At 38.6% G+C, this 24316-nt stretch overlaps 1 protein-coding gene across 1 annotated transcript in view; it reads left to right on the forward strand.

The window, feature by feature from the left end:
* Nucleotides 1-24316, forward strand: part of c1h18orf63 (chromosome 1 C18orf63 homolog) — an 80343-nt gene that overhangs the window by 30952 nt on the left and 25075 nt on the right. The window contains 8 exon segments of the mRNA XM_072274400.1: nt 1129-1205; nt 8863-8972; nt 10553-10649; nt 15262-15347; nt 16871-17048; nt 19802-20582; nt 20585-20625; nt 22815-22934. Of these exon segments, the coding sequence (XP_072130501.1) occupies nt 1129-1205; nt 8863-8972; nt 10553-10649; nt 15262-15347; nt 16871-17048; nt 19802-20582; nt 20585-20625; nt 22815-22934 (1490 nt within the window).

Consider the following 24316-nt stretch of genomic DNA (forward strand, 5'->3'; position numbering starts at 1 on the left):
TGAGTGCACTAGCTGAAACTATAAAAGATAACAGGGATTTTAAAATGGCTTTTACTGCCATGGCAGATTAGGCAGGATCCTGCAGTTTTCTCCAGAAAATATAATTGGACTAGTTGTTGCTTGTTGTGACAAAACATCACCAATCAAAATAGTTCAAAAATGGTGGATAAGGAAGAAGGGTCAGCTTGCACTATGTTTATAAGATCTGTTGCTTCTGTACTTTAAGGAACTTGGAAATTATTAATGAAACAATAAATGTGTGGGATTCTGTCCAGTCATTGCCCTTCAGGATAAAATTGACAAATTCCTCACTTACACTGAAGTTGTTACATCACAGTTACCTCACTGCATGGGAGATGCTTTATAGTCCTGACATGGTTGCTTTAAATGACATTCCACATAAAAAAAACTCAAGTGATACCACTTTCTATTTACAGATAAATTTTCAACTGATAAGCAATGCTATTGTTTGTTGTTGTCACCATGATAAACTACTTTTCTAGAGCAGATCTTCATATGATAGGTGAATTTTTACAGTGTGCAATTTTATAAGGCATCCTTATTTTTTCACCTTTATTTGTCAATCAGATACCCAGAACATCTTGCAGTTTGGAGCAAAAATATCACAGATGTTGTATTTTTCTTCAAGATATCAATACCAAGTTTAATTGTATCTAACATCAAATGATTTTGAGTCGATCTGCAATTCTACAAATCACTTGTCAGATCACTTGTTTCTCTTGATAGGCATGTCTTTGGGGATGGTTCTGGTAATTAGCTTACAAAACAATAAAAGCTAATATTCAACCACTCTCTGTAACAAGTTGACAGAATTCCCGGCCTAAAGTCTAAAATGCAACATCCCTTTTGTCATTTTTTTCTGTGATTTTGGCTCTTAACATCTATAAATTTTTGCAATATTTTTGAAATTGAATTACTGAATATCAGAATATCCAAAAAATGTCCTTGATTACAATAATAACATTTCAGTACATTAATAATCTGAGATAACATTAAAAAATCTTAATCACTAATATTGTTCATATTTTAAAAACTGTCTAAGCACTTTAATTATGATGCCAAACAGTTATTAATCTAATCAGTGACACAATATACTTTTTAATACAGTTATGGAGTTGAATGTCTCGGAGACCCAGGTGTGCATTAGTGTGGAAGCTTCTAATGTTCGATTGCCACTGGCTAAGGTATTCCTTCATCTCTTTTTAAGTGTTAACATAGTTAATGGAGCTTTAACTTTGATTTAGAATATCTGTGTGTTACTCTATTTTCTATGTAATACGGTGGAAAACTTACTTTATTCAAGTTCAAAAATTGTGGTTGTGAATCTTGCTTGAGGCCCTCGTATGGTCAAGGTCAACCATTGATGTTGCATCCTAGCTGTCTACATGATACCTAAGCCAGGCAGTATGATACGAAGAGCAGGTTATTGCCCATGCAGCAAGCTCCTCCTCTCCATGCAGCTGATGAATCCAAAGGAACGGCAGAAACTGATACAGTTTCGCACCAGCAGCATCACAGGGATTGCCTGTCAGCGTTGAACTCAATGTTAGACTGCCATGGAAACTCCAGCTCAAGACTTTTCCTCTGGGTTACTCCCAAAACCTTCACCATCTGTGGGTATAGCCGCAAGGCAGCAGAAGTTTGAGGTAAGTTTTCCTTCTAGGTGTGTTGCCAACCACAACTGACTGCATCTGCCCAAAGCAACTGGTTTTAAGGAGCCAGTAACCTGCTTTTTCCCCTACTCCTGTCAGTGGAAACAGTTCTGCCATGCCTAGTAGCTAAGCCACACGCGAAGGCCAGGGGCTGAACTTGGTTAAAAGAGGCTATTTGAGGCACATGCCTTTGGGAACATTTAATAGATAGAGGTAGCTTATCCTCACTATCTCCCCTGACTTTGACAACCTTAAAGAACCTATTGTGAACCTAAATGCTGTGAATTCCTGTTATAAGAAAGTTCTAATTGACATATTACAGAACTGTTATGGAAAGTTATTAGTTAATCAATCAATGATTTTTGTTGGTTTGAAAGAAACCAAGACTTGAAGAAGGCTTATTGTTGGAGATGGAGAGTTCTGGGATCCATTAGTTCAAAGTTATCTATTTGAATATAAATGTGTTGCATTTTGCAAGCGTCATATCTTAAGAATATTCTGCATCTGTGTTGATGAGCCTTCTTTTTATGCCTTTAGCTGTCCAATCTGGTGAATATGCTCCCAGAGAGTACTTGGAATAGGGAGTTGTAGGATCTTCACCCTGCAATGATGATAAATATTAATATATCTAAAATGGTTTGTGACTGGCAAGGAAACTTTTAAGTAATGGGCTGGCACCATAGACTCACCTTATTCAAACTTTACACCTAGTTAGCTTCAGGATTTTGTATCTGCTTTATTCCTAACCTTTTTTGTAATAACGTGCTACAAATGAATGGGTTGACTGATTATTAAAGATTGGTACATGATTGGAATTATATTTATCAACACAAAGTAAGTAAGGAGGATATCTTCTATTGAAGATTATTAATGAACTACTTGGGGAGTCATTCGATTTGTTACCTCAATGACCCCTTTTATTGATAAACAGTTTTTAGTATAGATTTACTGAAATTAACTTCACAAAGAGCCATGGAATGATTAGAATTGTTATTCTATGTTTACCATATATGGAATATAAATGATGATTAATACTGACCCTCAGAACTTTCTCTGATAACTTAGACCATAAGATGTAGGAGCAAATGTAGGCCATTCGGCCCATTGAGTCTGCTCCACCAATCATGGGCTGATCCAATTTTTCCAGTCATTCCCACTCCCCTGTCTTCTCCCCATACACTTTAATGCCCTGGCTAAACAAGAACCTATCTACCTCTGCCTTAAATGCACCCAGTGACTTGGCCTCCACAGCCACTCAAGGCAACAAATTCCACAGATTTACCACCCTCTGACTAAAGTAATTTCTCCGCATCTCTGTCCTAAATGGACGTCCTTAAATCCTGAAGTCGTGACCTCTTGTCCTAGACTCCCCTACCATGGGAAATAACTGCCGTATCTAATCTGTTCAGGCCTTTTAACATTTGGAATGTTTCTTTGAGATCCCCCCTCATTCTCCTGAACTCCAGAGAATACAAACCAAGAGCTTCCAGATGTTCCTCAAACAGTAACCCTTTCATTCCTGCAATCATTCTTGTGAATCTTCTCTGAATCCTCTCCAATGTCAGTGTATTCCTTCTAAAATAAGGAGCCCAAAACTGCACATAATACTCCAAGTGTGGTCTCACGAGTGCCTTATCACATCCCTGCTCTTATATTCTATACCTCTAGAAATGAATGCCAACATTGCATTCACTTTCTTCACCAATTTGTCCACCACTTACATTAGGCTATAATTTCCTGGTATTTTTCGCGCATGTATCCCTTGAAACAATATAACTTTTCACCTTCTCCAGTTTTCAGGAAGTACATACATAGTCAGTGAAGATAGAAAACTAAGTATAGTTTCCACTGATTCGATTATTGTTTCCATTATTAACCAGGGATATATTTAGGGCGGTGGTGTTTGAAGTTCAATTCCAACACTGTCTGTAAGGAGTTTCTATATCCTCCCCATGAACGCGTAGGTTTCCTCCAGTGCACTGGTTTCCACCCACATTCCAAAGATGCTCTGGTTAGTAGGTTAAATGTTTATTGCAAATTATCCTGTGATTAGGTTAAGTAGGTGGAGTTGCTGGGCAGTTCTGGTTTCTGGGCAGCTCATTGGGCTAGAAGTATCTCTGTATCACTAAATAAACAAACAAACAAACAAATAAATTTCATCCAGACTTAACGATGTACATTTAGGAATAGACATTCAAAAATTCTAAAATCCTGTGCCTGTCCTTGTGTTGTTGATATTTACCCCATGCAATATTTAACACTCCTTAATTACAGTCATCTGGTTATCATCAACAGTGATGCTCAGAACTTAAACTTTCACATTTAAGTTGCCTTTTTGATCTTTTAAAAAGCCTTATTCTTCACTTACTTATCATCTTGCTCTTATTGTCGTGTGATCAGTCAAGTTGAATAAGATGTTCTCCCAAGGGGTTGTCTTTTGATGTGCCTTCACGTGGCTGTACAAGTTGATCTGGGATCCACATATTCTGGTGCAATGTGGGCATGAGTAAGTGGTGGCTGTGGTTGGTGGTTAGATCGTTTAGTTGTTCAGTCTCTCCTTTCACAGCTACTGCTTTTTCTCTGCGATACAGCAGAGGTCACTCTCATGTAATGCAGGTCCCTCTTGAACCCATTTCCTCCAGGTGTATATATTGAGTGCAATGTCTTCTCAGTTTTTAAATGTAATGTTGAATTTCTTCAGGCTAATTTTGATGCTATATTTGAACTGTTACCTTTACCCACGAGGGTCTCACTGATTTTCCTTCAATTGGGAGTAGAAGATCTGTTTGGGGAGATGTGAGTTTGGCATCTGAATGACATGATGACATGACCTATTCACTGGAGTTGGTATTACTTTATTGTGGTGGAGATGCTAGTAGACTGGCGTTAAGTGTGTCTCTTTTTCTAGCTAATCCCTAAGATCTTTCGTAAAGCTCTTTGGTGGTATTGTTCCAGAGTTTTCAGGTGCCTACTGTAGGTGCTCCATGATTTGTCTTCATGCAGTAATGTAGGAAGGACGACTGCTCTGTAGAACAAAAGTCTTGTCTGGATCTGTAGGTTGTGATCTTCAGGGATTCTTCCTTAATCTTGCTTGGGCTCCACTAACACTAGTCAGGCAGTAGTTGATCTCTAAATCAGTGTCCACCTTCAAGATGAGAATGCTGCCAAGGTAGAGAAAGTGGTTTACATTTTCAGGGGCGATATCGTCAACTTTTATGGAGGTCTAGATAACTGGCTGGTTGGACAATGGCTGATATAGGACCTGTTTACCTTTTATATTCAAAACAAGATCCATTGCTGTATATGCCATAGCAAAGTCATTCAGAATACATTGGAGGTCTTCTTCAGAGCATGTTACAATGATGTTGTCATCCCCATATTGATAGTGGTGGTGCTGACCTTGTTCTTGCCCGTGAACCGGTTAAGATTGAAAAGCCTGTTGTCCATTCTATACATGATTGAGACATACTTTCATGCAGTCATCGAAGTAGTTCTAAGTACTTGTCAGGGCAGCCAGGTGATGATGTATATGCCAGAGAGCTTGGCAGTCTACTGTGTCAAATGCATTTGTCAAATCTATGCAAGTCAAGTACAAGGCATTTTTCCTGAAATTGGCATTCTGTGAAGATCATGTCTGTGGTACCTCTAGATGGGTGGAAACCACACCATGATTCAGGGAGTATTTCTTCAGATTGTGGAAGTAGCCAGTTGACAAGGAGATATGCAAGGACTCTGCCTGTTGTTGATAGGAGAGAGATGCCCCTGTAATTGTCACAATCTTCCTTGTGTCCCTTCTCGAATATGGTCAGTAAAGCATCTCTGAGCTCTAAGGATAGTTGGTTCTATTCCCAGATCTTCATGAGCAGGGTGTGTATGTGGTGCAGGAGTGCTGGTCCACTTTCCTTAAGGATCTCTACCGGGATCTCGCCAGGACCAGTGGCTTTGTTGCTTTTCAGGCTCCTGATGGCTTCATGGACCTCTTTCATACTGGGAGGTTTCGCCCATGTCTTTTCTCATAGGTCTCTGGAAGATTTTGTTAGTAACATTTGGTTCAGCAGTGCTATCACCGTAAAAGGTTCTTAAAAGTGCTCTCTCCATTGGTTGTTAATATCCTTATGATCCTTTTGTAAGTTCTTCCCATCTGTTGAATCTACGGGAATTAATCTGCAGCAACTTGGACTGTAGACTGCTTTAGTGGCACTGATGAAGCCTCTCATCTCACCAGAGTATGTCGGTATCTTGATTTCTAGGGCTTTCTCAGTCCACCAAATAATATGTAGCTCCTTCACCCTCTGCTGATTCAGACCAATCCTGATGTTTTATGAACTTGTACCAAGGATGTTTTTGCAGGTATCTAGGATAGTGGATTTAAGCAGTCCCTGGTGTTCTTTACTATCATCCGGGTATCCCCAGTGGAGGTTTTCCTCATACGAGGCCTGAAGGTGCTGTTGGATGGCACTGTCAAGCAGGCTCTCAAGTTTTAATCTCGGCCTGGTCTGCTTCTTATGACCCCTCATCTTTTTCATGAGTCTAATGGAATCTAATGTGATGCCACTGTTTAGATTGGGGGTCCTACCAAGACCCCTTGAATTTGTTTTTCTGGCAAAGGGAGTGTTTATGAAGCTAAAATTGTGCTTAGCACATATGGTGAGAAGTAGTTCTCCATCTCAGTGCTGTTGCTCATGCCTTCCTTTTCTATGGTACCCTTCCAAAATTTGAAGTCCTGACCGACTCTGGCATTGAAGTCCCCTATGAGAATTATCTTATCCTCCTTGGAATGCTTGACAGTGTCTCATCTAGGCAAGTGTAGAAGGCCTCTTTTTCATTGTCATATGAATCCCGAGTAGATGCATAAGCACTCACGATGGTTGCCATCTAGTTTTGGCAAGCAACAAATGGATAGTTATGAGATGTTCACTGATCCCCATTGGAAATTCAGAGAGCACTATGGATCCTGGGCTTGTCAGCTGCCTTCCTTTTCCAGAAGAAGTTGCAACCACCCTTCTCCTTCTTCAGTTCCCTTTGTCTGCCAGATGGGTTTCAGAAGGACAAGTTTGATCAATCTGGCATCTCCTCAGTTCTCTCAAATGGTTGCCAGTTTTTCTCTCTGGTTGATGACCGGTTGCACTATCTATCAGAGTGTGCACATTCCAAGCTCCAAAGGTCATATTTCTTTGTCTTCAATCCTTTTTGATCATTCTGGATGCAGTAATCCAGTCAGAAAGTTTCAAAGCAGATTATTTTTAGGGTATCTTTTCCAGCCCCTTCCCCCAGTGGGGTAAGCAGAGTGGATCTTAAATAGGGCTGCTCAGCCTTGGGTGCAGCTGCCGAAGGGCTCTTTCTCCCTCAGACCAAAAGCCCGCCAACTGAATCAAACACCTACCGGCCAATGCCCCAGTTCATGACTAAGGGCTTCCAGACTTCACAGTTCTTCTCCCTTTGCCACTTGCTGATCGCCATGGGATTCAGTCTGGGATATTGGGGTGCATTCCCTTAATGGAGAACTCCTGTATGTGACTTTATTAATGTGGGGATGCTGATGCATGGGCAGCCACCATATGATCATTGACAGATTGGGGCTAGGACCTGGTGGCATGGAGTGCAAGACGACTGGGGACACTTCACTGTTGCTGACTTCCTCTGCCTTCGCTGATGTTGTGATGTGGCATCATCTTCAGTCAGCTCCAAAATCGAGGTCATAGTTGGGTCGCTTTTTGTCTGTAGCCTCCACCTTGACCTTTCTGCCATGGATGACCCTATCAGGAGGTAAACACTAGAAGGCATCTCTGAGGATCTTGCTCTTTTTATACATGGAGTGGCCAATTTATTAAGTACCTCCTGTACCTGATAAAGTAGTCATTGAGTGTATGATTGCGAATTTCTGCTGCTGCAGCCCATCCTCTTCAAGGATTGACATGTTATGCATTCAGAGGTGCTCTTCTACCCACCACTATTGTAATGCGAGGTTATTTGAGTTACTGTCACTTTACTGTCAGTTTGAACCAGTCTAGTTATTCTCCTCTGACCTCTCTCATTAACAAGGCATTTTTTCCCCACAGAACTGCTCTTCACTGCATGTTTTTGTTTTTCTCACCATTCTCTGTGAACTCTAGAAATTGTTGTGTGTGAAAATCCCAGGAGATAAGCAATTTCTGAGATACTCAAGTAATCCCATCTGGAACCAACAATCATTCCACAGTCAAAGTCGCTTAGGTCACATTTCTTCCCCATTCTGGTGTTTGGTCTGATCATCACCTGAACCTCTTGACCATATCTGTATACTTTTATGCATTAAGTTGCTGCCGCATGTTTGGCTGGCTGATTAGATATTTGCATTAATAAGCAAGTATACAGGTGTACCTAATAAAGTGACCACAGAGGTATATTGGTCTCAGACTGAGGACAGCTTGTTACAGTCCAAGGCTTCTGAAAAAAAATGAATATGTCTGATAATCAGAATAATTCAAAAACAATATAGATTTAAATAATTATTATTAATCAAAAATCTAATAAATCAATTTACTTAAATACCTGCAAGTAGGCAAAATGAACTAAAGCACAAAGTAAAACAATACACAATATCTGAAATTTCCTGTTCAATTAAAGACAATAACTCCATTCAAAGAACACGATTGCACTATATGTTCCAACCAACCCTGATGGCTTACCTAGGCCTCCACCTCCTAGGCTCAGTGGTAACTCGGGAGGCACACAGTAAGATCACATCACCTGCCTGTGACCTGCATTTCCCCTCTTGACTAATGAAATCAAAGCTGACCGAACCCACAAAGTGGACTTTGCCAACAATTCACAACCAAGTCATTAATGAAAGATATGTTTGTATTGCCCTATTGTGTATAATTTATAAATCTTAACTTATTATAACTTGACATATTTTTATATCAGTATTTTTCAATATAAATTTCTGTAATCATTTAGAATTTTTGTTTACTTTTCATACAATGTTGATACTTGGTTTGTTATGAGAAAGTAATAACTTGGTTTTGTATTCTTCTGCTTCCTAGAAATAATGCTTGTCAGTCATGTATCTTTACATCTGTTCCATTATTCCATACTGCCTAATTTACTGGAAGACTAGACTCGGTCCTGATTTCCAGTGGACAGGGCCACAATGATTAACTTTACATATTTAGTTGATTATAATAAACAAATCTTACCTAATCCATAGGTTGAAGATTTTGACATATCAACAGGAGTACTGAAGAATTTCCACAGCAAAAGGATTGCTATAATTCCAAAACATTTTATTGCAAGTAATTGGTGCTATGTGCTTCCCAGGTAATTTTTATCAGTTTTACAAGATGGCAATATAACTCAGTAAATCGTTATTGTGAATGTTCGTTCATACTGGAGTATTTTTATTATGAAGTACCTTTGCATTTTCTAGATCTTTTGTTGAGCTTTCCATTCACTGTATTTCTTTTTGGATGAGTAAAATGATAAAAATGTACACTTAATATAAAAGAGAAGGTCTATAAAATGCATGGGGCATTTTAAAAACACAACATAAATTCAAGCTTGAAAAATTTTCTCATGGTCAAAAGTGCAAGTCATAGATATGATAGCAAGTGAATACTCTTTCATCTAAGCAAAAGTATCTATAAGCAGAGTACACAGGTTTAGAGTAAGGGGTAGGATATTTAGAAGAGATTGGAGAAAGAATTTTTTTTTCCAACCACAAGGCAGTTGAAATCTGGAAGGCTCTTCATAAAGTGGAATACCACATTTTCCAGAGAAACTTGTAAATTTCAAGGTAGCACAGGAAACAGAATACAGTAGGTTTCATTGGAGAGTGGGAAACAGCACTATGTAAGCTTTGAGGCATGACACCCAAACTGGGACATGTCAGACGGACTGTAGCTAGCAAAGCCGCAATTGGTTTAGAGCGAGTATGGAAACTGGAGCCAGATGCATCAGAGTGGGAACAGAAAATGGGGCCCCAGTGAGTCTGAGGGTGAGCGGGAGTGATCAAGAAGATAAACCATTGGGATTCCCATAAAGTGGGGTAACATATTACCAGATTTTTACTGCACTGAATGTAGGCTATCAAAGGCACATTTTTATATACATGCAGAAGCTTTTAAAGTTGGCTTCTATGTTTCTTGTGAGCTATTTCTTGTGGCTATAGATATGCAATAGATGATGCTTTGTTTAAATAAAAGTTGATTTCACCAAACTTGACTTCAGATAGTAAGGCAGTCAAATACATTCTTCATCGACAATCTGAAATAAAGTTGCTTTGTTGTCACCGCACCTACTGAACTATTATCTGATTAAGCTACAATCTGAGTTGTAATATCAGTCTGACTTACTTTAACCGAAGCTCCATTTCTTTCCAATTTCTTAAGTACTTCTCCCTCATCCTTGGAAAAAAATTAAACCCATTTATATTACTGGAAAACAAATATTTAAAAATAGAAATTTCTGTAAGATCAGTGGACTTCAGAATGATCAGCATTGAAATATGCCTGCTGGAGATTCAATTACTTAACCTTTTTTTTCTTTTCTCAGGATAATGTTGGGTGGTGTGGAGGATGGGATTGATCTAAGACCAAGTTGTCTTAGAAGTGACTATCATTATTCACATGTCATGTATTAGTAAAGCAGCTCAGATCAGAATGCATGTAAGTTAGGAGCTACCCTTGATCATTTGAACGATCCTATCACAGCAACCCACTAATCATGATCCTGAGGGCTGAACCTCGTAACTGCAGCCTTTTTTATTCCTCCAGTCCCAAAATGGTGCAGTAGAATGTTTAGGCAGAGTTACCTTTTCTCTCAGGTGTCAGTACTTACTGAAATGTCTCAGAAAGTAATGAGATTATTTTGGACATCAAATTTCTTTTTTCTAAATGAAGTATGAAGAAGGGGCAAATTGTCAGCATCGGCTATGAGATTCCACCAGACTGTCCTTTTCGGTCTTATGGAGATTTTCAGAAACATTGGAAAAGTATGGTGAGGCAACATATTTAACATTATTTCATAGAAATTCTTACTTGATCTTATTCATTTATTTATTGCATAAAATTAAAATAATTTTGAGCAACATTCTTCTGAAGATATGTCCTAAAGCTAATTGTGCTGATTTACCTTGGAAAAGATTCCATGCCACGTTATATGCATTGTTGATCAACAACTAGTACAGAATAGTACAGAATTATCTGTAAAAGCAGCTATAAGTTAACAAAATACAATGGAACTGATGTTTTCCTGAGCTACATATTTTGAATGGTAGGCATTATTTTATTTGACAATGATTGAAAATAGAAATGTTAGGAAAATGAATTATTTTTGCTTAAGAAGAGTGGAGTCATCTATCTATTTGTTACTCATGTGAGTTAATTGTTCATGGTAACAGCTACCTTATTTTTATTTCCATAGAAAACAATTTGTCAATAATTCTCAGGGCTTCTTCAATATTCCTGTAGTAAATGTAATGTTTATCCCATTGAGTTTATTAATTTCATTCTACAACTTTATTTTTTTAATTAATTTTTTATGCATTTCTACAGTGAAACTACAAAGAGGAACCCAACAACAAAACAGAGATTTATACAGTGCAAAACAAACAACTCCAATATATATAATTCATAACAGTAAAAAAAAGCACCCAAAAGAGAATTATGTAAAATTAATATCCACTCCAACCTCCCACTGAAAAAAGAAAAACCCAGGCCAACCACTTTACATATGAAAAAAAAATCAATCAGAACATTCAACCCCAGAGAACTGTAAATATATAAAGGAAAAAATAATATAATGCGGACTCCAAAAGTATAATATAATTCATAACAAAAAAACGTATAACTTACAAGGAAAAAAAAGCTGAAAGTAAGGGATAGTAGCATACTAAAAAAAAGGATAAACTTACCCTAAAGAAGAACTATGGAAATATTCAGGAAAAGGTCCCCACACCTTATGAAACTTTATGTCCGAATTAAGAAGTGAATAATTAATCTTTTCGAGGTCTAAACAGGCCATAATATCACAACTTTAAACCATACAAAACTAACTTTATTTTTGTCAGGAGGAAATTTGTGGAATGAATATTTCTCAGAAATCTGATGGCCTTCTTTTCCCTTTTATTACCAAACAGTACCTGCCCTCATAATTACTACAGTATGTAACTTGACTTTATTTCTTGTCCATTTCCTTGCAAGTTTTGATTGCTTCTCTGAAATTGAGCCTTATCTTTTCCAAAATATATTTATTTATTTAATCATTTATCTAGTTATTTGTTTGTTTGTTTATTTGGTCATTTATTTAGCAGAACAGGCCCTTCTGGCTCAACAAGCCACCCTGCCCAGCAACCCCTCTATTTAACCCTAGCTTAATCACAGGGCAATTTACAATGACCAATTAATCCACCAGTCAGTAGGCCTTTAGACTGTGGGAGGAAACCCACACACTTGCGGGTAGAACGTACAGACTTTCTTACAGAGGATACCAGAGTTGAGCTCCAAATTCCGACACCTGGAGCTATAATAGTGTTGTGTTAACCACTATACTGCTGTGGCTTCTATTTTGTTTTTCTTTTCATTTCATGCTTTCTAGATCTGCCCAACCAAATCATTGTCCCAACTCTTCAGTATTCATTATTTTCCTACTCTCCTATCACTTCTTCTCCATGACGCTCCCTTAAGCAAGCATACAGCTCCCCTCTTTATCTTTGTTGGCATCCCTCAAACTGCTCAAGGTACCTTTCTTGACCTGCCCAGAGCTTCTGACTCATAAGACACCTGGTCAAGTTTCTAAAATGACATGATGTGAGGTGCAAAGAAGTGAGTGGTACTTGTCCCTCTGAAAAATTTTAACTCCAAGTATTTTTTCTCAAAATCTATGAAAAACTGGCCAAGTGTTTGATATGATTAGAATTATAAATGTTACTATTGAAGTAGATATTTATCCAAGCATCCAAGCATTTCAGGTTATCGATTATATCTGATTAACATATAGAGATGTTAAACTTGAATGAAAAACTACTGATGTTTGAAATGTAAAATTAAAAAAGAAACAGTCTTACAGGTACATGTCAGGTAGTGTGTGTGGAAGGAAAAACTGTTGATGTTTAAGGTTGAGACCTTTCTTCGGAAGTGGGTAAGAGAGAAAATAAATTAGGTACAAGAAGCAGAGAAGGTGGGGGAAGGATGGATTTACAAAGTGAATGCCTCTGATAGTGTGAGGGCAAAAGAGTTAATGCTGCAATTAGAATAATATTGTACTTAATTGTCTGTGTGATGCATTGCTAATAAGATTAGACATTACAAATAGAAACAGGAAAAAGAACCAAATTCATAGATAAATAGCACACAGAAATGCTCAATTCTAAAATAGAAAGGAAGCACAAGTTAATTGTAGCGTGAATTTGATAGTCAATCCAGAATGCTGCAACGTGCCCAGAGAGAAGATGAGGCATTGTTCATTGTAATTGTGCAAACGACCACAGACAGGTCAGTGAGAGTGGGTGAGGAATTAAAGTGGTAGGCAACTGGAAACTGAGCACAGATTAATCACCCACTTTTCATTTGGTTTCTCTAGCGTTGAGACCATATTGTGAACGGAAAATGCAATACAGTAGTTTGGAAGGAGTGCAAGAGAATTTCTGATTCATCTGGAAAGTCTGCTTCAGTCCCTGAATGGTCGGAAAGGAAGAGGTGAAGGGACAGATGTTGCATCTTCTGTGATTGTTTGGGAAAGTGCCAAAAGACAGGGATGGAAGTGTGGACCAGTGAATTGTGAACAGAACATCAGGAGAAGACGAACAAAAGCAGAGGCGCAGGAAATAGATGAGTTGCAGTTAAGGTCTCCATCAACAATGGAAGTTCGCAGTAGGGAACACATTTCAGAGGCATCTATGCAGAATGTATCATTATTTCAGCAAATGTGATGGAGACCAAATACTGGGAGAATGGATGGAGTCCTTACAAGGAAAGGGGTATGAGGAAGTATTGTACAGTCAAGAAAGCTGTGGGAGTCTGTGAGCTTGTAACGGATGTTTGTGGCTACCCTCTCCCTTGAGGTGTAGACAGGTCCAGGATGGGGAAGAAAGCGTCAGAAGTGTCATGTGACGGCAAGTAGAAATTAGCAGCTAAAACAATAAAATGTTCTACTTCTTCACAAATTTAGGAAAGAGTGGACACCAAGAGGGACTGAAGTAAATGTTATTGCATGTGTTACACAAGACAACACTTGTAGGTTGAATCTATAGCAGCATATTTGATTTAGAGAAAGTGAATGGAGTTGAAGGAGAATATATTCAATATCATCATGAGTTCAGCCAGGTAAATTAGTGTGTTGGTGGAGAGAAACCTCTATTAAAGGCAGAAGCAAAGAGCCCTCACCCTTCCTGATGACATTAAATACACATTACATCCATCAGAACACTCTGATGTTGAACCCCTGTGTTCCTCTTTACAGGCCTGCAGTGTACTAAACATCTATTTGCACCTCGTATGTTAAATGTTACAACACAATTGTTTACATATTTCTATCCATCTACAATCCCAACTAAAATACCTGCTTGTACATTGTTTTTATGGCTTGATAGTTTTCTATTGTTTGCTGCTCCTGCAGCTTCAAGTGTCTACGTACAATATTCATGCAGCCAACCTCATTTGCAATTTCTTTCCTCTTTGGTGCAATGTTCTCTCTGAAATATCCTCTCCAACCTCCACTTAGATACTTATGTTTTCAAAACCTCTTGTTGAACATCAGACTAGCTAAATTTTCTTGTATTAATTCATTATGCTTTTGGTCACATTTTTGGAAATCAATTGAGTTTATTCTTTGTAATCAAAACAGTAACTTTAAGTTTATAAATCGTTTATTCTCGACATAGTGGTTGCCGACGTGGAAAGATTATCACCTAAATCATAAAGAAATTGAGACCTACACTTCCTGATTTTCATCGATAGAAAATGAAAGTGTCATTGATCATTGGCTTAAGTTATCTTTAACTAGTGCACCTAGGAATGCAGCTCTTCATTGTTAGCATCTGATTCCAAAAACAGCTCTACTCAACTTTTGTTACAAGAACTGTCTTGTTGTGTAAATAGGTTGTGTTGCCATGACTGCACTAATGAAGAGGAGCTATTTCAGTACCGATTCCATTCTTGAACAATTTACAACTTGAGTCAGTTCAGATCTACCAAAGTAGAGGGCCATCTTCTAGATAATAGGCAGTAGTAACTTGAATTCACTTTTAACAAATGTTTAATATGTTTTTTCATATTCGTACAAAGACTTATTCCAAGCAATGATTTTTCGAATTCCTAACTGTCAAAAGTGAATGCCTTTTCAAAGAACTCCATTGTAAGAGACTTGTATGGTCGATAGTAATAAACAGTAATGCAGCAAAGGATTCCTTACCTTTATTAATGGGAAGCAAAAACTACATTTATGTGTCTTGAAAGAAGTGTCTTTCTTATTTTCATTTTTCTGCAAATTACCTTAACCAACAAAATAAGGCTGAAATATCAAGTCAAAAATTATTACTTTATTTAATAATAAATTTATTCTAAATTGACTAAAAATAATGAATGGTACTAATTATTCTTTCTATTTGCAGTATGGTTATAATCTCCCAGAGATTAATAGTGACATGGCTCTTTACTATACTGTGTACTTCAAGTTAATTGGAGAGAAGCTGTTTACGTATCCTTGATATAAAAAGATTATATTAAAATTATAGACAGTTTTATATTCCAAATCCATGCAAAACTTATTTGTTAAATTATAAAGTATAAAACAAACTCCTTCAAGGAAAGTAATCAAAATTGTCCAGTTCAGTATTCTTTAAGGTGCTGATTTGTGGGATTTTAACCAAATAATGTTCATGCTGAAAGATATTTAGTAGAGCACAGCCTACGTAGAAGTGCAAAATGGTCTGCACAATTTTGGTTAGGCCATTATCTACATTAACGAGGCACCAGCATCGTAGCCAAGATGTGTGCATTCTTTGCTGGCCAGCATTGCATCATCTGGCATTTTAGGTAATGATAAACAAGAGGCATTCTTTATCCATTTATAAAGACCCATGGTGGTCTGAGTTTATAGAAGTCAGACTTCAGGATTAGTTGCAACAAAGAAGACCAAGAACTTACCATGAATGGAAGCAATTCAGTTTCCTGAATTCCATATTCAAACAACTTCCTCCCCCCTCCCCCTCACTGGAGCATTTTCAATTGCTCCAATCCTTCATGTTCTCTTCATCTCTTTTTCTTAATTTTCCCTCCTGGCCTCCTCTGAGACTCCATCAGGACCCTTGCAACTGCCATAGTTACACTGTAACAAACGTAGTGAAGTGAAATTTCATCCAGAAAATTGTCCCATGACTTGCTGATCTGCTGGGATCCAGTTTTTCAATAGAAGAGTGTGCCTGGGTGACCAGTGACCTTTGGTGTTTTGCCGATCATCAAAAGATCTGACTGATACTTCTTGCCTGAAACTGTAACTTCTTGCCTCCGCATACTCCATTAGACCTAACTGCTTCCAGTATTAATTGTTCTTACTTTAGATGTTTACTGACAATTGACTTCAGTCCTGTGGCAATACTGTTAGGAAGTTTGAACCCCAGCTCCAGAATTTTCTAGCTCAAGAGTTTTGTGTTGATATTAGGGAGGTGAGCTCATTTATTAGGTATTCTCTCCATTCTCATCAGCATAGTTTTCAGAGCCCATAGAATCCTTCTACTATACTGTACAGAAGAGTATGATATCATGACCTGTCAGACATCTGTAGCTAACGAGTATGAAGAAATTAAAGCAAGAATATTTTGTTTATGAAGAGCCATGTATATTTCATAATTACTTCTGTTAAGCGTAAACAGTGGTGTAATTAGTTTACGTAAACTTTCAGATTACTATTATTGATTTACTAACTAGTATTTTCATGAGGCTGTAGTACTCTGGTGATACATTGGACGGTAAGTTTCCTTCTTGACATAGATGATTTTCAATGATGTCCTACTTAGGATGATATTCAGTTCTGTTAAAAAGAAGAAAACTGATTTGAACTGGTAGGTTAATTTATGGACTGAAGAGTAGTACAGCATATTTATTGAAAGTATTATATCAGTGGACATAAAGAAGTTAAAAAAATTTGGAGTCTTTACATATCTGATTCGTAAATATGTGCTAAATACTATCACAGTGAACATCCTTAACATAATAATTCAGTTACCCTTTTTGTTGTATTAGAAGTGAACCTGTTCAGTTTTACCCGAGAGTGGACTTGGAATCAGTACTAACATCTTTCTTTTCTGACTTAAAAATAACATTCTCTAGTCTCTGTGGATTACCAATAAAAATAACCAGCAAACCCTACTATGCTACCAATGAATTCAGTGTTTCTCAGGTAAGACTAGAAATATGCTTTTTCTACATCAGGAGGCCCCTTGCAATATCATTGCCAAAAAGGTTATACCAGGACCAAAATTATGTATGTATGAAGTTATTTCTTGGACACTCTAATAGGAAACAAAGAGCTTAATGTTTGGTTCGGTCACTCCATTATGTTGTGCTTCTAACTAACTGTACAATGTACTCATGGCATTTCACTCTTATACATATATTTGCCATTTGAATTTCTGGTGTGTCCTGCCTATGTTCTTCATTTTCTGAACAGGTCAGCATATCACTTTTTCTTATTGAAGTTACTTTCCCCCAGTACAATGAATCGATTTTAAAAACGCAAACAACAGGAATTCTGCAGATGCTGGAAATTCAAGCAACACACATCAAAGTTGCTGGTGAGTGCAGCAGGCCAGGCAGCATCTCTAGGAAGCGGTACAGTCGACGTTTCAGGCCAAGACCCTTCGTCAGGACTAACTGAAGGAAGAGTTAGTAAGAGATTTGAAAGTGGGAGGGGGAGGGGGAGATCCAAAATGATAGGAGAAAACAGGAGGGGGAGTGATGGAGCCAAGAGCTGGACAGGTGATTGGCAAAGGGGATATGAGAGGATATTTTAATTCCCTGACCGGGAAGACCTGGCAGACCTATTGTCTCAGCTTACTCCTGCCCCACCGAACTTGTTTCTGCATACCTCGACACGGTTTTATCCCCCCTTGTTCAATTCCTTCCTACCTATGTTCGTGACGCTTCTCATGCTCTTAAACTTTTCGATGATTTTAAGTTCCCTGGCCCCCACCGCTTTATTTTCACCATGGATGTCCAGTCCCTATATACTTCCATCCCCCATCAGGAAGGTCTCAAAGCTCTCCGCTTCTTTTTGGATTCCAGACCTAATCAGTTCCCCTCTACCATCACTCTGCTCCGTCTAGCGGAATTAGTCCTTACTCTTAATAATTTCTCCTTTGGCTCCTCCCACTTCCTCCAAACTAAAGGTGTGCCTATGGGCACCCGTATGGGTCCTAGCTATGCCTGCCTTTTTGTTGGCTTTGTGGAACAATCTATGTTCCGTGCCTATTCTGGTATCTGTCCGCCACTTTTCCTTCGCTACATTGACGACTGCATTGGTGCTGCTTCCTGCACGCATGCTGAGCTCATTGACTTTATTAACTTTGCCTCCAACTTTCACCCTGCCCTCAAGTTTACCTGGTCCATTTCCAACACCTCCTTCCCCTTTCTAGATCTTTCTGTCTCTGTCTCTGGAGACAGTTTACCCACTGATGTCTACTATAAGCCGACTGACTTTCACAGCTATCTGGACTATTCCTCTTCTCACCCTGTCTCTTGCAAAAATGCCATCCACTTCTCGCAATTCCTCTGTCTCCGCCGCATCTGCTCTCAGGATGAGGCTTTTCATTCCAGGACGAGGGAGATGTCCTTTTTTAAAGAAAGGGGCTTCCCTTCCTCCACTATCAACTCTGCTCTCAAACGTAGCTCCCCCATTTCACGCACATCTGCTCTCACTCCATCCTCCCGCCACCCCACGAGGAATAGGGTTCCCCTGGTCCTCACCTACCACCCCACCAGCCTCAGAGTCCAACATATTATTTTCCGTAACTTCTGCCACCTCCAAAGGGATCCCACCACTAAGCACATCTTTCCCTCCCCCCCCACCCCGCTTTCTGCAGGGATCGCTCCCTACGCGACTCCCTTGTCCATTCGTCCCCCCCATCCCTCCCCACTGATCTCTCTCCTGGCACTTATCCTTGGAAGCGGAACAAGTGCTACATATGCCCTTACACTTTCTCCCTTACCACCATTCAGGGCCCCAGACAGTCCTTCCAGGTGAGGCGACACTTCACCTGTGAGTCGGCTGGGGTGATATACTGCGTCCGGTGCTTCCGATGTGGCCTTCTATATATTGGCGAGACCCGACGCAGACTGGGAGACCACTTTGCTGAACACCTACGCTCTGTCCACCAGAGAAAGCAGGATCTCCCAGTGGCCACACATTTTAATTCCACATCCCATTCCCATTCTGGCATGTCTATCCACGGCCTCCTCTACTGTAAAGATGAAGCCACACTCAGGTTGGAGGAACAACACCTTATATTCCGTCTGGGTAGCCTCCAACCTGAACATCGACTTCTCTAACTTCCGCTAATGCCTCACCTCCCCCTCGTACCCCATCCGTTATTTATTTTATACACACATTTTTTCTCTCACTCTCCTTTTTCTCCCTCTGTCCCTCTGACTATACCCCTTGCCCATCCTCTGGGTCCCCCCCCTTGTCTTTCTCCCCAGACCTCCTGTCCCATGATCCTCCCATATCCCTTTTGCCAATCACCTGTCCAGCTCTTGGCTCCATCCCTCCCCCTCCTGTCTTCTCCTATCATTTTGGATCTCCCCCTCCCACTTTCAAATCTCTTACTAACTCTTCCTTCAGTTAGTCCTGACGAAGGGTCTCGGCCTGAAACGTGGACTGTACCTCTTCCTAGAGATGCTGCCTGGCCTGCTGCGTTCACCAGCAACTTTGATAGGTGTTAATCGATTTTAAAAGTTTTGTTAAACTGAAGGGATCAATAGTTACTCGCTGGGAGTGGCAATTTAGCTTACAACAACATTGTCATTCTTTCGTCCAACTTTTCCTTCAAATAGATTTTCATCTGGTGAATCATTTCAATAAATATAAATACTTGTATAGTGTCTACCTGTTGGCTAACATGATGATATGTCTCTTTCTTTGTTTTTTTAAATAAGGCAGTTCAGGCAAGGCCTCCAAATCTGACAACTAATCCTATCTTCAAGAATAACTTAATACAAATTCCAACTGCCAAAATAACTATCAGTAAAACCTCTTCTATTTGTTCAATTAATGGAAGTCAAAAGACCACAGTTTTAGACAATGAGCAGAAATTGGATAGAAAAGCAAATTTAGATGCAGCACCAATACGTGCTACTGGATTATGTAAAAGTATATTCGAATCAACAGAAAAACCTGAAGTGGTTTTCCAGAATTTGCAAAAAGGAACAATCCAGTTTGCTGGCTCAGGCACGTACCATCAGATGGAAATGCATTCTAATTCAACTAACCAGGCTTCCAGGATTATACCCATATTTAAAAGCAGGCTACTGAAGCAAGGTAATTCCTTAAGTTCAAGAATTAATGAGAAGAAAACTAAGCAAGATGAAAATTCCAAAAAACCATCAAATTTATCAAATGCTAATATAAATGTAAAAACTCCAATGAATGTACAAGAGAGGGAACGCAGTAATAAAAAAGTCGACTTGTTTGATGAAGCCCAAAAGCAAGACACAAATACATATACAAATGTAACAACACCAACTATTAGACAGCTACAGAATTCAAGTTCAGAATCCATGGTAAACATACGCAAGGATACTCTGCTTCTCAAGTCAAATCCAAGAATGCTGAAGTCTGGAGATACGACACTTAAAGAATTAAAAAATATCCAAGAACAGAGCAATATAAATACACAATTTGGAGATAAAAATACAACAGTTCCTACAACCTTTGATCACGTAAGTGGATTCATAACCTATTGGGAAATGAACAGAAACAAGTGAGGTATTTTCTTATTTCAAATCATTTGAGTTTTCTATTGCTTTCATTGAATTTGCTTGCTATTTTAAACATATTATAAAAATAGATGCACTTACGATGCAAGTAATTTCTTGTCCATATAATTCCTCATATAAGATTTTTCATAGATGAAAGTAACTACTTTAAAGCAGCTATTTGGTGATATACCTATTATAAAAATATCAGTATGGTTAAAAATTATGCATCAATTGTTAGTTATTTTTTAAATCCTTGATACAGGTGAAGTTGAACATTTCCATAGCTTAATTTTCTTATTTCTTTATGTAACCCCCAGGTTCAGCTAGCTTGTGTTAGTCTAGGAGAAGACAGCCTCTGGCACAGCCAAACTTGAGAAATCTTGTTTGTGTGGATGCTGCATGATATGTTGCTCAGTTGCAAATTCGTACCACAAAATATCAGACAGTACACCATATGCAATTAAATGATTGAGCTTTATAATTCTTAATTTGACTATAGGATTAGTAAAGAAAACAAAAAGAAAAAGGGCCCATTTTAATTAAACAGTCTAAAGTGCGCATTGAAGCTCATGATTTTCCATCCATTGGTTCCCCATCAACTTCCTCTGAGTGTCATCGACCCCTGGACCCTCATTCCAAGCCCGCACAGTTGTGCGGTCTACCAACTCTCTCCACTTGCATCTTCTCTCTTCTTCTCTCGCCAACAAAAGACCGTGACTACCTTCTCTCAGACGCACGGGAAAGAAACAACACGTCTCTCATTGGATGGCGCACATTCCTAAGCCCCCATTATCTCTAGTCATAATCCAAACACTGCTGCTACAGAGAAACCATTACATTAGCAGTGAAACCTCACAGTGCGTTACATTTATTTAATTTAGTATATTAAAAATGTACATTACATGAACAAAACAACCTGAAAATTCATACTGATTCTACCATTTTAAACTGGCCAACATATTGTAATCTGTGAGTAAATTGAGTTCTGACTAAACTCAGGCAATGCTTACAACAGTTAGATTTATTGGCCGAATGCAGGCCACTTAGTAATAGAGTCCTCATTGGACATTACGTTGCATGAAATGTGTGATATGAAGAAATTAATCATTTAATTTATTCTGTCAGCTTAAAAGAAATAATGCATGACATACAAAACACAAACTGATGAAACATATACTATTTCATTTTCTGGATATACTTGTTAGTGTCCCAAATTTTATATGGACTTAGTAATTAGTTGTTATGCATGGAACATTTAAAAAAAATTATTTATTGAGATACAGCACAGATGAAGCCCTTCGGGCTTTTCGAGCCATGCTGCCCAGCAAGCCCTGATTTAACCCTAGCCTAATCATAGGACGATTTACAATGACCAGTTACCCTACTAACTGGTACATTGTTGGACTGTGGGAGGAAACTGGAATGTTAGGGGAAAACACACATATTCCACAGGGAGAACATAGAGACTCCTTACAGATGACGCCGAAATTGAACTCCGAACTCCAATGCCAACATGTGAACTCCAACTTATGAATCAAAGATGACCAAACCGTAATCTAAGAAAGGGAAGCAAATTATAGCAATTTGGTTCTTCATACCTGTTTATAGTGACATAGAGACATCCAGCACTGAAACAGGCCATTTGGCCCACTGAATCTCTGCCTACCATCAGCCACCCATTTACGCTGATCCTACATTAACCCATTTTTTAATTTTACCTGTATTTTCATCAGGTTACCCTCCCCTTACCACAGCTACTCTTCAGTAGACAGGTGACCTACTAAGCCATATACTTTTAAGATGTGGGAAAAATGAGATCACCAGAGATAAACTCACTCGGTCACAGGGAGAAAATTCCATACAGTCAACACCTGAGATCAGCACTGAACTCACTGCTGGTGCAATGAGGGTGCTGCTGTACTAGTTGCACCATTGTGCTGACTTTTTGTATCAACACCATTTTAATTTATTAGCCCAATTTTATTTGATGTACCTATCTTCATACTAAGCACAAATGAAGCAAAATGAGAGAGACAAATAGAAATTAATAAAACAAAGCATAAGCTTAATTAGGCAATCAGTATCAAATAGTTCCTGAATATGGATCCACCAACTATCTTACTCCACAGTTTTAAATTTACAAGTAATATTTATAGCATGTGTTATTACTTATTTGTATTTTGTGCTTCAGGTATCTGGTGTGTTTGATATAAAGAAGCAAGAAAAGCAAACTAATTTTCAACAGCTCAGTTCAAAGTCTCTGACGGGATTGAATTATTCTGATAAAGGAACAGAAAAAAGGAAATGTGAAGTAAGCTCCATTCTTTGAACGATGTTTGTATTTAATTTTAGAATATTACGTTGTTTTTCCAATTTTTGGACTATAAGACTGATATGTCGTCAAGTTTGTGCTTTCCAATGTAGAAATTAGCCAACCTACTGAATCTTGGGAGTTAACTCACATTTCACATTTGTGGCAAGTTACTGTTAATGGAGTGAATCTGCAAAGAGTGAAGATTAGAGGGATCTGGAAGTTCTAGCACATGTATCGCAAAAGGTTAGCATGTAGATCCAACCAAGTTGTTCAGGCAAGCAGCATGGTCTCTTTTATTGCAAAATGTTGGTATTTAAGAATGGGGAGGGGGTGGCTTATTAGTATTGTACAGAGTTTTGGTGATGCCACAATTGGAATACTGCACATAGTTGTAATCCTTTACCTTAAAAAAAGAAAATTGATGCATAGGAGGCAAGATAAAAGAGCTCCAGAAGCTAATTCATAGATGAGAGGATTGCCCAATCAAAGAAGATTAGACTGTTTGTTCACATGTTCTTTTGGAGGTAAGATGAATGAGGACCGACCTTATTCAAACATATATGACCCTAAGGGTCTTGACACAGAATATGTTAAGATGTTTTCATTAGTGAGAGATAACTAAGAGGCCAGTTATTTAAAACTGAGGAGCACAGAAATTTCTTCACTTAGAGGGTAGTGAATCTGGATTATTCTGCTCCACAGGTGGTTGTGGTCAGGTCATTAGATATATTTAAGATGGAATATCAAATAATTAAGGGTTATGGAGAACTGGCACAGAGGAGATGAACTGGCACAGCATAAATCAGCCATCATCATTTTGAATTGCAGGGCAATCTTGGGGGGCCTTAATAGCCTATTACGGCTCCTATTTTCTTATGTCTTTGTATTAGACTCTCCAAAGAGTTATCCAAAGTAGAAGAATGCATGTTGTATCAAATTATTTTCCAAAGGATGAGATGAAGGCACCATCATAAACACGCAATAACAAACATATATGATGTAGGAAATGAAAACTATGGATATTCTTTGACATTATAAAATGCTATGAAGGCTGGTAAAGTAGAGAAACTGTGTGAGGATGCAGCAAGGCAATTTCCATTTTATAGAGTCATTGCTCCATCCAGTTTGTACCAAACCATTTAAAATGCCAAGTCCCATCGACCTGCACCTGGACCATTGTCCTTCATACCCCTCCCATTCATTATATTGCCTCCTAAATTAAATGACAGTAAGACTGTAACTGCAGCATACACAAAATGCTGGAGAAACTCAGCAAGTCAGGCAGCATCTATAGAGGGGAATAAATAGTTGGTGTTTTGGGTAACATGATTGCATGTAGTTCTCATTGAATCTGAAAATATGGGGAAAGATGTGATCAG

Source organism: Mobula birostris, chromosome 1 (assembly GCF_030028105.1).
Source record: "Mobula birostris isolate sMobBir1 chromosome 1, sMobBir1.hap1, whole genome shotgun sequence".
Lineage (NCBI taxonomy): Eukaryota > Metazoa > Chordata > Chondrichthyes > Myliobatiformes > Myliobatidae > Mobula > Mobula birostris.